General features: G+C 34.9%; 2 protein-coding genes across 3 annotated transcripts; both read left to right on the top strand.

Annotated features, from left to right (window-relative positions):
- The first annotated feature begins 7161 nt into the window (after nt 1-7161).
- LOC113869160 lies at nt 7162-11252 on the top strand. The gene is made up of 12 exons (XM_027505341.1): nt 7162-7475; nt 7564-7662; nt 7727-7784; nt 7863-7943; nt 8050-8121; nt 8213-8460; nt 8556-8627; nt 9023-9136; nt 9223-9304; nt 9421-9467; nt 10549-10630; nt 10917-11252. Exons 1-12 carry the CDS (start codon nt 7258-7260, stop codon nt 10998-11000), a joined length of 1257 nt encoding a protein of 418 aa, XP_027361142.1. The 5' UTR covers nt 7162-7257; the 3' UTR covers nt 11001-11252.
- Nucleotides 11253-12318: 1066 nt separating this feature from the next.
- On the top strand, nt 12319-15849 carry LOC113869226 (histone acetyltransferase MCC1). Of its 2 annotated transcripts, XM_027505450.1 has the most exons (6): nt 12319-12452; nt 13569-13792; nt 13873-14017; nt 14589-14688; nt 14766-14994; nt 15458-15831. In XM_027505450.1, exons 2-6 carry the CDS (start codon nt 13671-13673, stop codon nt 15642-15644), a joined length of 783 nt encoding a protein of 260 aa, XP_027361251.1. In that variant the 5' UTR covers nt 12319-12452; nt 13569-13670; the 3' UTR covers nt 15645-15831. The 2 variants fall into 2 exon arrangements, with proteins under 2 accessions (XP_027361251.1, XP_027361253.1); XM_027505452.1 differs by lacking the exon at nt 12319-12452 and having other exon boundaries at nt 13634-13792; nt 13896-14017; nt 15458-15849.
- The last annotated feature ends 187 nt before the right edge of the window (nt 15850-16036 follow it).

The raw sequence follows: 16036 nt of genomic DNA, 5'->3' as shown, positions 1-16036 counted from the left end.
GGCTTGCTAGCCAAAGGAAACCTGGGCAATTACAAAGCGTGATTCATCAAGAAATCCTCCAACCCAGTATCACCACACAAGAGTGCATGGACATAGAAAATGTGCCTCACAATTGGATGACCCCCATTATCCAATACCTTACTAATGTCAGCCTGCCAAATAATTAGACTCAGCCAAGAAAATAGGAATGCATGCAGCTAAATACCTCCTCCTCGGCAAAGATTTTTACAGAAGAGGGATTTCAACACCTATGCTTAAATGCCTTGACGACAACCAGGCAAACTATGTCATGAGGGAGATTCATGAAGGAATTTGTGGTACCCATTCGGGTGGATGAACCATGGCGGCAAAAATACTTAGAGCTGGGTACTATTGGCCAACACTCTCCCACGATTGCCATATGTTTGTAAAGAAATGTATCCCCTGTCAACAACACGATCCACAATTACACCAGCATGCCGACGACACCCTTCGCCCTATTAGCTCTCCTTGGCCCTTCGCCATTTGGGGTATGGACCTCCTCAGTCCTTCCCCCTAGCAAAAAGGCAGTGTAAATTCCTAATTGTTGTTGTGGATTACTTCACTAAATGGATTGAAGCCGAACCACTTGCCACCATCACGGCCAATAATGTATAGAAATTCATCTGAAAAAATATCATCACACGTTTCGGTCTCCCTCATGCATTAATAACAGACAACAGATTGCAATTCACATATCAGTGATTTAATGAATTTCTGGAAGGGCTTCATATCAAGCACAGGGTTACGTCTGTGGAGCACCCTCAGACTAACGGTCAAGCTGAGGCTGCCAACAAAGTTATTTTGCATGAATTAAAAAGAAGATTGGGTTCGGCAAAAGGAGAATGGGCAGAGAAGCGGCCCGAGGTGCTATGGGCTTATCGGTGCACACCACAAACCACAACAAAAGAAACTCCCTTTCGGCTTACCTATGGTACTAATGTCATGGTGCCGGTCGAAGTTGGAGAACCTTCATTTTGGAGGAAAAAATTTGAGGAATCGGCCAATGAGGAGGCTCTAATCGTCAACCTGGACTTAATAGATGAGATGCATGACCAAGCAGCCATTATGACCAAGGCCAGCAGAAGAATGATGGCTAGAAAATTTAACTCCAAAATCAATACACGACAATTTTATGAAAATGATTGAGTATGGCGAGTAATCGGAGATGCACGCAAGGATCGGTGAGAAGGGAAGTTGGCAGCTAATTGGAAGATCCCTTTAGGGTAGCGGCAAGATTAGACAATAGAGCATACAAGTTGGAAACGTTGGACGGGAAACTAATACCAAGAACTTAGAATGTTACACACTTGAAGCATTATTACAATTAAAAGTTTGTAATTTGTAATAGATGTACTTTTTTCCTCCCCTAGGTTTTATCCTCTTAAAAAAAAGTGAAAAGGGGTTTTCCTAGGAAGGTTTTTAATGAGGCATCTCATCAATAAAATACTTCTTCTCAGCTATATGGTTTTTTATGAATTAGCATTTCTTTCAAGCACTTCATCTGAAATAATTAATTCCCTCCCGAGTAACCCTACTCGGTAAAGGACGAATCATCATTGTTGAATTAATTAATTCCCTCCTGAGTACCCCTACTCGATCAAGGATGAATCAATTACCTATGACTACGAACGAATTCATCAATACCATTACATGTACCCTTATTTGGCCAAGAAATGAAACAGAAATATCTTCAGCTAAAGAAAATTTCGAACAAGGAGGACTTAAAACTTCTATTTCATTGTCAAAAAGATTACACAATTTGGGCACTATCGGCCCATGAATACTAAAGAAAAATGAAAAAACTCAGTTTCCTTCATCTCCACCATCTGGACCAGAGGCGTCGGGACCGGCAGCCTCCATAACAGGGGCTTCAGCATTGTCATTTATATCCACTCTTGGAGGGGCTTCAGTGTCAGGTTCTAGATCCTCATCTACGTCATTATATGGCAAAAACCTACCACCCAAAAAATCTCTGGTAAGATCAAAATGGAAGTCTGAAGGCAATTGGCAGAAACCATAGCACTGGCGAACGGCATGGTTAAAACCCGATTCATGTTCGATAGCCACTTGGGCTAAACACTTGTCGGCCAAGGCTTTCATTTCAGCATCAGCCTTTTGCCTTTCAGCAGCCAGTGCTTCCTTCATTTCCACCGATTTGGCCCTCAAACCCTCCTTCAATCCTACAGATTTTACCCTCCAAGCTTCCATTTCCTCTTCCTTAGCCCTCAATGCTCGCTCTGTAGCTTGGAGCCGGTTGTCCACTATATGATAGTGTTCTTTGTACTGAACGACTTCAGCTTCCAAAGCTTTATTGGTTTCGGCTAGATTTAACCGAATCTCCTCATTTTCTGCTAGAGCTTGCTGAGAGATAGCATACTCGTTTTGCACCTTTTTCATCTCTTGTGTCGGCTCCAGAGCTAGCCTTCGGAGCATCATCATTGCTCGGATTTGAAACTCCGAGAAGTATTTCCACAGATTCGATGTCAAGGTTGTTGATCGCTTCCTTTCTGGCATCCGAAAGTAAGTCCGGTGCAACTACTCGGCCAGCATGGACACCTTGGTTGAGGAAGGCGCTGGTTAAAAAAAAGGGAGGAAAGATGGTATTTGAAGAGCTGCCAGGCCTGGACGCCAGATCACCTCGAGATTGACGTCAAGCCCATCCGAACCACTCGGTTTACCCGAGTGGGAGTGCTTCCTCTTCTTCTCTCTCTCTGAGTCCTTGCTTTTCTCTCTCTCCTTGCCCTTGTCTTTACGCTTTTTCAGTTGATTCTCCACAATGACAAGGTCTCGGGGAGGAGGTTGGGGCTCGGTTGCAACAGGAACACGATCCATTTGAGGGTGTCGGTGATCCTCAATAGGTGTGTTTTCAGGTGCCCTCGACTTCAAAGTGTTACGGTATGTCGGCACATGAACACCGCGCTGGGCCATTAAACCTACAATAAAGCAGATAGTCAAATCAATATCATTTAATTCAAAAATGAAACCATAATGACGAAACATACCATCCATGTCCAGGCGAGGTTGAGGAGATTTTAATACTAAAAGCATGTGTCGGGCGGGAAGGTCTCGGGGAACAGACTTTAACTAATCCAAGACTGCTAACTCCCTAGCCGACAACATGTCTTTAGGAATCCAATCATACCGGCGAGGCACCCGGGTCTAGTGGAAGGGAAAAAGAGGATTATTTTCACTATCAAAGAAAAAATTTCTACCTATGGGATGAACAGTTACTTTGAAGAAATTGGTTTTAAAACCTTTAAAAGATGAAGCATAAGGCTTAAACAATGGCAATTCTGGTTTCCTTATCAAGGATATCCACCTTGCTAAGTCGGATGGACGAGTACAGAAAAAATGAAGAAATAAGCCTACACTAGGTTCTATATAATGAAATTTACAAAGTACTTTAAAAGCTTGAATAGTCGCCCACCCATTAGGATGGAGTTGTGTCGGCACTATATTCAAAACCCTTAACACTCCCATTTGGAAGTTATCAAAGGGCAATTTTATTCCTAACTCTCTAAACATATATTCATACACAAAGAAGGTGCCGACACCCTCTAGAAAAACAAATTCAGGGTCTTCAGTTTCATCTCCACGACAGGGATAAATGGATATGGGGTAGGGGTCAGATGACTCCCATAATGAAATGTCAACATGATCAACAAAAGATTGCAGAACCTTATTTCTTTTATACCGAGAGAAGTAGGCGGCTACCTCACCGTGTACCCACTCATATCCAGAAACTGTACAGGGGGAAATACTGGTCTCTTTCTAGGGGGGCTCGTGCTTGGTAAGGGTTCAGAAGAATCAGAATCGGTAGACTCCGACGATTCGGCTTCATCGTTGCATTTCCTAAAGCAAATCTCTACGTCTTCATGACCCCCACTCGGTCCTGAACGAATTCTACCCCCCATTTGGTTTTCTCAGCACGTTGAATGTTGCCACTAGTCGACATAGATGACTCTGACAACGAGTCCTCCCATTCTAAGGATTCGGCCATGATAAAAATAAGGAAAGAAGAACAAAACGTACCTCACAGTAGTCAGTTTGAAAGAAAAAGTTAGAATACCCTTCGATTTGGAGCGACAGTACATACTTCTCGGTACAGAGAAAAAGTGGGGAACAAAATACCTGGACCACCGCGTATTTATAAAGGGTCCTCGGGCATGTGAAAGGTCACATCCCTCCCTAATCGACAGATCTATCCCAGATCAAACGGTCAAGATCGAGTACCCTTTCGTTTCGTACACACATCAAGGAAACCCTAAAAAACATGAGGTTCTAGAATAATCTATTTCCATTATTTATTATTTATTTTTATGAATCTTTATTATTCCTTATTTTTTACTTATTTCATTAGCCTATATTCACTTTTCTAGTAAACCGAATACCCCCTCGTTATTCCTAACCACCTAATAAACCGAATACCTTCTCGGTATCAGTATCACATCCCATAAACCGAATACCCCCTCGGTATTTTTACCATTTCACCACACCGAGTACCCTCTCCTTTACATATGCTTATCACTTATCTAATTTTTAAGCCCTCAACTCATACCTCTTCAGGCTTGGGGGGCTAGTGTACTGGATAAGGGAATTGCTCGGACCTACATATAGAAAAAGGAAACCGAATACTTACTCGGTCAATGTAGACCAATATCTCTTCAGGATTTAAAGGTAAATAACTTAATTAAGGATAATAATTAAAATATTATTTAAATCAAGAAAAGGGTCAAAGTCAAGGCTGACTCAGCAGGCCCAATAGCCCATTACAATGCCTATAAAAAGGGAGGTAGGAAATACAAGTGGAGGTGAATTTTTCATTATTGAATACCATTTATTACTCAGAACCGAATCCTGACTTCAGCATCGGAGTGCCTTTTACAGGTACCCTCCCCTCCCCACGTCAGCGAATACCAGAGAGACGTCATTACAGCATATCAGAGACTTGAAGATTAGTGTTACCCTTGCAGGAACAATCTTTATTATCATGCTTTTCAAAAATTATCACCTTCTATAATTAATATTTATTGAAACTCATCACCATCATAGTCAATTATCAATTAATATAGACTCACTTTTATGTTTGAGTTGTTCACTATTTTAAAAAAATTATACTTTCACAGTCTCACTCTACTGCCATTTATCAAAATCAACTTTTGTGAAGAAACTCTTATTACATGAATTATCATATGACTCTTCGTTGATCAACACAAGTATTATCACTGTGAAAGTTGTAGTGATGGTTGTGACTTGAGACATTAGTTGTGGTGACTTATATTGTTAGTATAATAATTGTAGAACTGTGTTTTATATCTGTGTAACAATATTAACAAAAAAAATGACAGCTTGACGATTGCAACTTAAGATGTTGATGTAACAAGGGTAGAATGAGGACGATTGTATAACTGTAGGAAAAAAGAAAGAAAGATAGATTAAACTCTCATTTTGATTGTTGAAGTAATAAGTATAGATTAATTTAATCTTTTAAAATTTAAAAATATCACATTAATTCTTAACTTTAATATTTCGTTTTATCATTTTAGTTCTTAAACTCTTAAACACTATTAATATACACATTAAATGACAAGTTTAAAAGCTCACTTAGCTAAAAACTATATTGCTTCGCTATTTAAATAATTGTCCTCTATTTTCTCTTTTTCTTCTCACTACCATCTTTATTTGTGTCTTTTGTTAAAAGAATGAATCCAACTTAGGAAAACTCTCAAACCATCTCCCTTCCTAAGACTCAACAAATTCACCAATATTAAATACAAAAGATCAAAACACACCCTCAGTATTAAAATCACCATCACCTCCACTTATAGTTAACAAACTCAACAAAGCCTAAAACATTCCTAAACTAAAAATTAGTCCCAAAATGCAAAAGACTTCCCTATAAAAAGTTTAGTTATCACTTTAACAAACTTGCACATATGTCAATCACAAACAAATAAGAAAGTCATTTGTAACCTTTCACTCATCACCCACTAAAGTTATTGACATTAAAATCAAAAGCAAAGTATTCAAAGTTACAATACCCTGCTTTCAATATCAATGGTTCTCTCAAATCACCTATTTTACTCTTTGTTTTTTTGGTTTTTTATCATCTCAAATATTATCTTAGATCTTATATTTTTTTGTATCAATGATTTTTTTAAACACATTCAGAGGACATTAAATAAAAGAGACAAGAGAAGGAGAAAGGTTAGTAAGAAAGAAAGATAAATTTGTATGTAAAATACGTAATAAAATAAAGATAGTAATGTAAAGAAAATGAGGAGATTTACAACAGAACTTTTTAAATAGTGAAACAATGATTTTTAAATAGTGAAATAATATTATTTTTTATCAAATAAACTTTTATACTTCTCAATTAACAAGTCATATTAATAATTTTTTAATGTGTAATAACAATATTTGTATCTAAAAATTATGTTATTTGAGAAGGAATTTTTGAAAAGAAAAGAAGACAATTTATATTTTAAATAAATATATTTTTAAAATTAATATTTTTTAAAAATAAAAAATATAAATTAATATATTAACAAAAATTTACTGTAATTAATAATGTATTTGTTATTATAAATAATATATAATTTTTTAAATTAAAAATTAAAAAATACCCGCTTTTCTTTACTCTTCTAAAAATCTCCTTTCAAACATATTTCAAAATATTAAAATATAAAATAAAATAGAAGTATAAGACTACAACAATATTTAGGGACTGAACTAAATATAAGAATAATTTTAAAAAAGGAAGAAAAAAAGAAGATAATAAAATAAAAATACAAAACTAAAAAAAAAATAGAATTTAATCTTTTTAATAAAAAATATTTTACTTAAATAATCTTTGAAGTTAAATAGTCAAAATAAATAAATAAAAAATTTAAAAGACTAATTTACTAATTTAATCATAAATATAATTTTTTTAAAAAATTTACCTAATATATGAACTCATAATTATAAAAAAAAATTGACTAATACTTCAAGACCTTAATTAAAAATTTTAAAATATTTATAACGAATAATTTTCCTAACTTTTAATACATTTAAACATATTTTTTTAAGTGTATTATTTTTTAATTCCCCGAGACACTTCGAGCCTTTATATAAATGTGGAAAATTTCTTCACTTTCCATATAATTTTATATGAAACCCGAAAACTTTTCTCTTATCCGTCGTTGATGAACTTGGCGCGATATTCCCTTCACAAGCACCTCAGAAAAGAAAGGCATGGTTGTGCTTGTACCTCTTCCCCCATCTCCTGATTCCCTCTCTTTCTACCATTCTCTTCACACTCACACAGCCCTTTTGCCCCTCTCCAAATCCACGAGGTCCACTCTCTACTTTCACTCTCGGATTGTTCAAGCTAAAGCCCCTTTCTTCGCCGACTCGGATTGGTTCCAAGTGGGTCGACCCATTGGCACCTATGGCTTCATCAACGTCACCAGGTTCATCCTTTTGCGTTTCAACCATTTGGGTATTCTATTTGGATATCAAAAACCCAATTTTTAATTTTTTTTTTGGAATTTTATGCAGTTACTCGGCCTTTCTGTCGGGGCCAGCCACTGATTATTCACTTGAAGACTTGGGAGGACTGAAAACTCAAGATGTTGGAGAAGGCAATGTAAAGATAAGGTAAGTGTCGTGTGGTTCAATTGCAAATGAATAGGAACTATATAAAGAAACACATGCATTGCAGGCTTTATGAAGGGAGAGTTTCTCGGGGTCCACTCACAGGAACTCCTGTTACTTTTAAGGTAATCAATCTGTTAAATCTTTGCACAATGACTGTGTGTTGCATCGAGAATTGAAACTCTTACCCAATAATACTGAAGGTTTATCCTGGAAAACGAGCTGGTGGAGATGTAGCTGATGCACTAGCTGCAAATGAGTTGAATACACACTTGTTTCTTCAGGTGGAATTATATAATTTTTTATATTATTTAATCATTTTATATCTATTCATAGTGTTTTTATTTTTTATTAAATTAATATCTTGCTGGTTTACATTTTTCCTTGCAGGGCAGTTCTAAAGGTATTGGTCAGCATGTTGTGTTACTTGTAGGTGGGTTTGAGACAACGACCGGTGAGCAGGTTTGTTCTGTGAAATTAACAAAAATTCATTCACTTTACATGCCTTGGCTCCAGTTCTGTTGATTGTGTTGGAGCAATGTGTTTGATCCAGTGGCTTGCATTTCGTGATCATGGGAAATATAGTGCGGCAGACTATGCAAAAATAGCAAGTGAGAGGGTATCAAGAGATCGAGCTTTGGGAGAACTGCCATCTTGGAATCGCTTTGAACAAGGACAAACAATCAAAAGAAGACAATATTTTATTATAAAGCTGCTTCAAGGTGTCATGAGAGGTCTAGTTTACTTGCATGAACACGACAGATTGCACCAGAGTCTAGGACCATTTTCTGTGGTTCTCAAGTATGAAACTACCAAGCATTTAGTTTTGTTCAAGACTTCACGTTTGTCGTATGCCTTCTCACCCTACCTTTGATGTGTTTGTAATATGATGGAAGCACAATTTCAGAAAGAGAAGCTCCTTATTTGATTCCAAGACTTCGGGATCTAGCCTTTTCTGTTAATGTCAGGTAACGTAATGGTTTACTGGGCCCTTTTGTCTTGAATTAACCTATTATTAATATGTCGATCATACATATATATTGCATATGCATATGGCATGAAAAATGTTCTTTTGTTCCCCTTTTTTTAGCATAAATGTTTTTATCTTTCTGTGAACTTTGATTTCTGCTGCTTATTGGGAATCATTGGTGCCATCTGCATTTTTTTTCTGGCTATAATTTTTTCTGTTGTGTATTTTTTTATCTAGATTTCCTAAATATTCTATTTAGCTAGGTTGGGTTTCAGTGAGGCTGCTGCTCAAAAATTCAAAATTGCTGCTTTATTTGCTGAAAGCTAACAGTCTAATTTCAAGCTGAAGTAGTTTACAACGTAAATAATGTTACGTATAATTACATCATTCCAGGTACACAGAACTAGAGGATTCAGGACAACTTGCAGATGGGCTTTGGAGACGAGCGACAGGTGCTGGCGCATTCACACATATGGAGAAAAGAGCTTTTGGAATAGCTGATGACATGTAACTTGTCAGAACTTGGGTGAATGCAGAAGTTTGTTTCAGCATCTTTTTCAGGTTACCTATTTCTTTAATGAGTTCCAATGCAGATACGAAGCAGGTCTTCTTTTTGCATACTTGGCTTTTGTTCCATTCTGTGAAGCTGCTGTAATGGATGGGCTTTCTTTGCAAGTAAGCTGTACCGCCAATATGTCTTTGTCTTTGCAGTTGATGATTCTTTTATGTGAAAGTTTTCCTTCTCATTAGATAATATCTTCACTGAAGTTTTTGTTGACTGTGAAATTTAGAGGCTTTTGGAGAACACTTTCCAACTTGATCTTGAAGCAGTACGAGAGTAAGTTATCTTCTAGTTTAATTTGTGGTTTAATCTTGTGCAGAGACTCAGAGAGAAGACATATATGTTATAGAGTTATTTTGTAACTTCCCTTTGATCAAGGTATACTTTTTGTTATGGACTTGGGTTGTTCATAAGAAGAGCAAATAGCTGGAATAAAACGACTTTTTTATTTTTTGGGGGGGGGGGGGGGCGCTGTTTAGGAAGTTTGAAAACTAGTTTAAAGTAGTGCAGGATGGAACCGGACTAGTTTAAAGTAGTGCAGGATGGAACCGGATATATTAGTGACAAACCAATTCAACTTGGGCCTATTTTGGTTCTAAACTCATTTTAATATTGAATTCATTTATATAAATGTGAATATTTGATGATTCTGTTTATCTAAATTCAAAAAACTTGGCCTTCTTATTGATCATGGGATGAATGAATTGTTGCTACAACTAAATCTCATCTAATACCCTTAAATCTGGCAAACAGAGAGAGAAAGGGAGAATGAAAAGGAAGAGAGAATATGGAAAAAGTTGAATTAGAAAAAAAAAAAAAAAGAAAGGAAATTTAAGATGACTTTTTTGAAAACTAGTGCTTGTGGTTGTGCAAGAATAATTTGGATTGACTCCTAGCTGGTCTTCCCAGCATGCCAATGGTGCTTTAACCCACACTAGAATTCCATACTTCCAACATGGAACTCAAGTCTAATACTTTACAATTGGATCCTAACATTATATTTAAAAACTTGCCTACCTGCACAAAGATATTTAGTTTTTAGAAGTTCCCAAACGCCCCCTTAGAATGAAATCTGGTGTAACCAATCTCCTTTGGATATATCACTTTCCTTCTGTTCACCCAATTTACCTATATATGGTACACTAAAGATACTTCACATTATACTAAGTAATACGTCTTTCCTCAATCACATAGTTTTTGAGGTTAATTACTGTATCCAAAAATCTTGATGTCTTGCCACCATTCCTAAGTTAAAGACTACAATGTTTTTTTGCCAAACTAAATTTGCACTTCATCCAGCATGTCTGAACTTGGAAGAAAAAACTGCCCGGTGTTTGTTTTATTCTTCTTTTGGCAGGTATTGTATAGCAGATGACAAATTAATAAGTGCTGTTGAGTTCCTGGATCTAGGCGGTGGTGCTGGTTGGGAGTTACTTCAGGTATTTAAATGTCTGTAGTTTGGGCAACTACTAGTAAATGGCTTTGAGGGAGTGTGTGTTACAATTTATGAAGTACTTGGCTGATTTACAAAAGTGTCTAATACTCAGTATTTGAGAATGCCCTTAATTTTTTTAGTAGAATGAAGATTTAAAATGAAATAGTGCCTTTTTTGCTTGCTAGCATTTTTAGTTTCATAAAAAGCTTGTTTTATTACTACTTCAAGCTTGAACTATTAAAATTCAGGAGCTATATCAGAAGTTCATGCTGTTGCTCTCATGGTTTCAGGCAATGCTTAATGCTGACTTTCGAAAGAGACCAGCTGCAGAGGCTGTTCTCAAGCATCGGTTTATGACTGGGGCAGTCCTTTGAATTTCAAGATCAAAGAACCTGTTGGGGTATTTGGCTCTATAAATATTAAATAGTTCTTTAATGTAAATATTTGAGACTTTTTTATTATCATATAATATTGACTTTTCTCATTGAGACTGAGAATTGATATTTGAGTGGGAGGAGCACTCTATCCTAGTGAAGTGTACATACATACTAAGCTATATGGTTGTATTGTCGTACATTAAATTTGCTATTCAAAGTCTGATTAACTTAAGAAATGAACTAATTTGCCAATTTAAGGCCTATTTTATTGAAGTTCTTATTTTCATTAGGCATCAAAAGGAATATGCTGAAAAAAAAAACAAGAAACAAGGAAATTGAGGGGCTTATACAGGTCTACAATGAAACCTTTGATTAAGTAAAATTAGAGAAGAGATGAAGTCTTTAGAATAGTAATTGCGATTAGGATAACGTCTTTTTTTTTTTCTTCCAGTAAGGGCCTGTTTTAAGAATTGCATTCAATAAAAAGTTAGAAACATCTTTGACTTAAGAAAAAAATTTATTATTTTCATTAATTTATAAAGATAATGAAAATACATTTTATTGTTTACACTATTTTTATATTTATTAATAAAAAAACAAAGAAAAAATTATAATTTCATTTTAGTAATCATCATTGCCGATATTTATCACAAATTGCACGCAATGTATACTATTATTATTATATATAAATATAAATAGCAATCTAACAGATACCATAACTATAATAATATTCTATAATAATATTAAGCACGCATCTTAGGAATGAAATGATCTCAAAAACAAAATTTGTATTAACGTGCAATGGAAGAACAGAATCCCGATCGTAAAGATTGAAATAAAAAAAATATTCTTAAGATAAACAGTAACCTAAAAGTACTTAGAATTTTCTTATAATAATATAATAATAATAATTTTAAATTTTCATACTTTTTATTTTTAGAAATTCACTTAACTATTAAATAAAAAAGTATTAAATATATTTTATGTTTTTAAGATAATAAATACATGAATTTTTATTTAATGTTTATTTTATACAATAATTTTATTAACATATTTAATGATATATAATAAAAAATTAATAAATTATTTTTTTTAAATATACTTAAAAACATGTAATAAAAAATTAATATATTAATGATATAAAATATTATAACTTTAATGAATACTTATTATTTATTATTACTTATCATTGAAATTAAATTATTATCATATATTATTATAATAATTTTGAATTTTTTTATTTTTATTTTAATAAATTATTATATTACTATTTATATTTGATAAAGTAGTAGGATATAGTAAACTGGTATGATAAAAGAAAGAGAGGACAAGGGAGGGTTGTTAGAGAGATTCGTTTCGTTGGTGGAAGTGAATGGTAGAAGCATTGGATTGGCGAGCAGAGCATAATCGTCTTCTCAGTCTTTGGAAGCAATGATTGTGGTATGTAAGGTATCATGAAATTCCATCCCATGTTTCTTAAATTTACCCAATTCAAGAACCAATCTATTTGCACTCTGTTTCTTCCTTTCTATCAAAATTGATCCATCTTCATATTCGTGTTGCTGTTCAACTAAGGTGATTGATTAGGATCACTATACAACTTTTATTCTTAGGATTTTACTTTGCTTTTTTCTTCATATTATTATGCTCCTTGTGGTTATGCCCTTTCAATCTCTTTACCTTAACTCTACTGCTTTCTTTTTCCTCTTTGGAAAATGGAGTTGTCAAATGAGATTCAGTATGGCTCGGATCTTTTTTTTTTTTCCTTTAGAAAATTATATAATTGTAAATTACTGTACCTCTTTACATGGTAAATTTCCGAAAAGTTGTTTTTGATAGATTATATACATTGAGTGTTGTCTTTCAAATGAAGTTGTTTGAGGAATTATTTTACTTTAGGTTGAGAAGGTCGAAATCCAGGTTTAAAAGGGATAAAGAGGGAGATGCTTGTTTTATCTTCTTTCATCAGAGAGAGAGAGAGAGAGAGAGATGGAAAGGGATGTTGGAGGTTCTCTAGAGCAGTGGAAAGGGATCTCACAATTAAGGATTGAGAACAATAGGACTGACTCTATGCCTCTGACTGAGTGAAAGGAATCAAATTGAGTTGATTCCACTACAATTCAGATAGGGCTAGATTCTTCTTGCGTGTATTTTTGTTAATCTTTTCTTCTCATGTTTGTTGTTTGCTGCTTTAATTCATAAACTACTGGACACTTTTTGTTTACTGAGCAGTTGCTTTCTGAACTTCTACTTTGTAGCCATTTTTGCTGGCTAGGTTTAAAGATTTTGGCAAAAAATTCTGCCTTCATGTACTTTACTTTGTCCTGCCAAGTTGGATTCCTTATCCTCCTTTATTTTGTGCTTTTTCTCTTCTAATAATATATTTTTTTTCCCAATATTGTAGTACAAAATTCTACAGAAAAGGAAAATTCCATTGACATTTGATCCAAACTTTGTGTGCAGGCACACACTTGCACACACTCATATTTGTTTGCTTGTTTTCTTCTTTATTTTTGTATTTATAATGTGTATGAAGAATTCCTGAAGCTCTTGATTGATTTGCAGTAATAGCAACTACTCAATGGCTTTTGTCATTGTTGCTGTGTAAATGGAAGCAGTTATTATTGCACGATTTTTCCAAGTATATCAGATATTTGCTGGAGATTAATGGTAAAGGACTCAATGGTAAACCCAAAAGTGTCGAGTCGACCAAAAATATGCTACAGACCTATACGACCTTCTGACCTTGACATTTTAGAGCATATCCATGGCAGACTATTTCCCATCAGGTGCGATCATGTGCTGTTTCATTGACTATAAATATGAGCTCTTGAAATTGTGTTTACCTAGAGACATTCACAATGCTCAGGTATGAATCTACTTTTTTCCAAGATGTGGTACATGGACGAGACATTGTGTCATGGGGAGCTGTTGACCGCAGTCGGCCAGATGGTCAAAGTGATGAACTCATTGGATTTGTAACAGCACGGATTGTTCTTGCAAAGGAAAGCGAGGTTGACCCCCTTTATGCACAATTGTATGCCTTTTGTCTAGTTACTTGAAACATACTATGAAAAAGTTCTGTCAGCATTGCTAGAACTTGTGCTGAAAAGAGAACACGTGTGTTGTTTCTACTACTCTGTGTGAATGTATCTTTCATGTGGAAAATGTTGCTGTTTATTGATTTCACAAATCACAACTAGTTGTTGGTTATAAGGGGATATGGTGTAGGTAGCTAGTTCTTGTTGAAAAATTAATTCAAAATGTGTTCAATCAATCTTCTTTACCCAAAGATAATATGTCTATCATTGGCCACACACCAAAACATACTTGATGGAAAGTATATCCTGTTTGACAAACTTGATGTAGTATATGTATTCCTAGATATCCAAAGTATGCTCATGTGGCTTGATTATTTTATTAGTTTTCTGTTGCTAACCTTTAGATAATGACCTACTAGAACTTATATTGCTAGAAATCTGTTCAAATTGTCCCATAGGGTAGACCCTCTTAAAGTGTAAATTTGACAGCTTAATCTTTTGTGCTGATAATTTGTGAATTTTTCCATGAATATTAATCTTGTAGATAGTGGATATGCTTGGATGTGACTCAGCTAAATCTGACCAAACTTTAGTCTATGTACTGACGTTGGGAGTAGTGGAAGCATATAGAAGTCTTGGAATAGGTAGGGGTTTTGCACTTTAATTTTGTTGAAGTTCTCAACAATATAAATTTGCAATCTAATTTGGGCTGCATCTGCAGCTTCTTCTCTGATACGGGAGGTCATAAAATATGCTTCAAGTATTCCAACCTGCCGAGCTGTCTACTTGCATGTAATTTCTTACAATAACCCGGCAATAAATTTATACAAGAAAATGTCTTTCAAGTGTATAAGAAGGTTGCAGGGATTTTATTTAATCAATGGCCAACATTATGATTCATTCCTATTCTTGTACTATGTAAATGGGGGACGATCTCCTTGCTCACCATTGTAAGTACAAAATACCCCTCAACTTTTCCTTTATTTGTTCACTTCAGACAGGCCTTAGATGTTACCTTTTAAATGAATCCTGTTAATAGTGCAAAATTTATTGCACTGTCACTCCTGATTGGGATATGAGTTTATGAACCTTGTTAAGGTTGAATCAATAAGGGCCTTTTGTATTCTTCATTGATACATGACTTGATGGCTGAAAATATTTCATTTCTATGTTGTAAGTTTCTTGGATGGTATAATGTGATTGGTGCAATCATGTTGTCAAAGTGATTATTGACTGATTTTCAATGTTAAAATTCAATACTATGTCACCTTCTATCTTAATCTTGGTTGACCAGTTGACTGCCCTTTTTAGAGTATATTTGTGCCATACACATTACATGTATAACTATTTGTAATTCCTTTTATCTAAAAAACAAATCCTTCCTAGAATTATAATTTCCATTTCACTTTTCAGAGAGTTTCTTGCTGCTATAGTAAGCTACATGAGGAGTGGCTTTACATCGGTGGCTGCAAGACTGTGTAAGAACGGAAGCAGGAAGATCTCAAGGCGGGCAAAGTGTAAAGAAAGTCATTCTCTTGTGTCAGCAACACCCAACAAAAGAAACTTGACAGTCGAGTGTACTGGTTATGAGTGTGTTTAAACTCTTATTTTTTTACTTTTCCGTTTATTGAATCATCCAACCTCACTATTGTTTCCGCTAGAAAGGTCATATTGAAGCCATATTGAAGCCAAAAGTAATATTTACTTACTGTAACTATCATGTCATAATAAATTTCCACGATCCAGTCTTAGTAGGTGATATTAATAATATTTAGTATGTGGGATCAATGAAACTTGTGATTCTGTTGATCATTGTCACAATTGGCTGGATTACCAGCACAGGTAGTAGTTTGTTCTTGTTGGAATTGGCTACTAGGGCCATGCTGGTGTGTTTTAGCGTCATTGAGAATGCAGCTGTAATGTGGAACACGATCAAATGAATGCTGATTTGGGTCTCAACTTCAAAAAGAAAATATTTTGAAATTTATGATT

This window comes from Abrus precatorius, unplaced genomic scaffold, assembly GCF_003935025.1.
Source record: "Abrus precatorius isolate BTA unplaced genomic scaffold, Abrus_2018 Scaffold6, whole genome shotgun sequence".
In the NCBI taxonomy this organism is placed as follows: Eukaryota; Viridiplantae; Streptophyta; class Magnoliopsida; order Fabales; family Fabaceae; genus Abrus; species Abrus precatorius.
This window is presented reverse-complemented; position numbering and strand designations above follow the sequence as displayed.

Coding starts and splice junctions, on each gene's coding strand:
- LOC113869160 (XM_027505341.1), top strand. CDS start 7,258: ATGGTTGTGCTTGTACCTCTTCCCCCATCTCCTGATTCCCTCTCTTTC. Junction 7,663..7,726: donor GAAGGCAATGTAAAGATAAG/GTAAGTGTCGTG, acceptor CATGCATTGCAG/GCTTTATGAAGGGAGAGTTT. Junction 8,628..9,022: donor GCCTTTTCTGTTAATGTCAG/GTAACGTAATGG, acceptor ACATCATTCCAG/GTACACAGAACTAGAGGATT.
- LOC113869226 (XM_027505450.1), top strand. CDS start 13,671: ATGGTAAAGGACTCAATGGTAAACCCAAAAGTGTCGAGTCGACCAAAA. Junction 13,793..13,872: donor GGCAGACTATTTCCCATCAG/GTGCGATCATGT, acceptor CACAATGCTCAG/GTATGAATCTACTTTTTTCC. Junction 14,689..14,765: donor ATATAGAAGTCTTGGAATAG/GTAGGGGTTTTG, acceptor CTGCATCTGCAG/CTTCTTCTCTGATACGGGAG.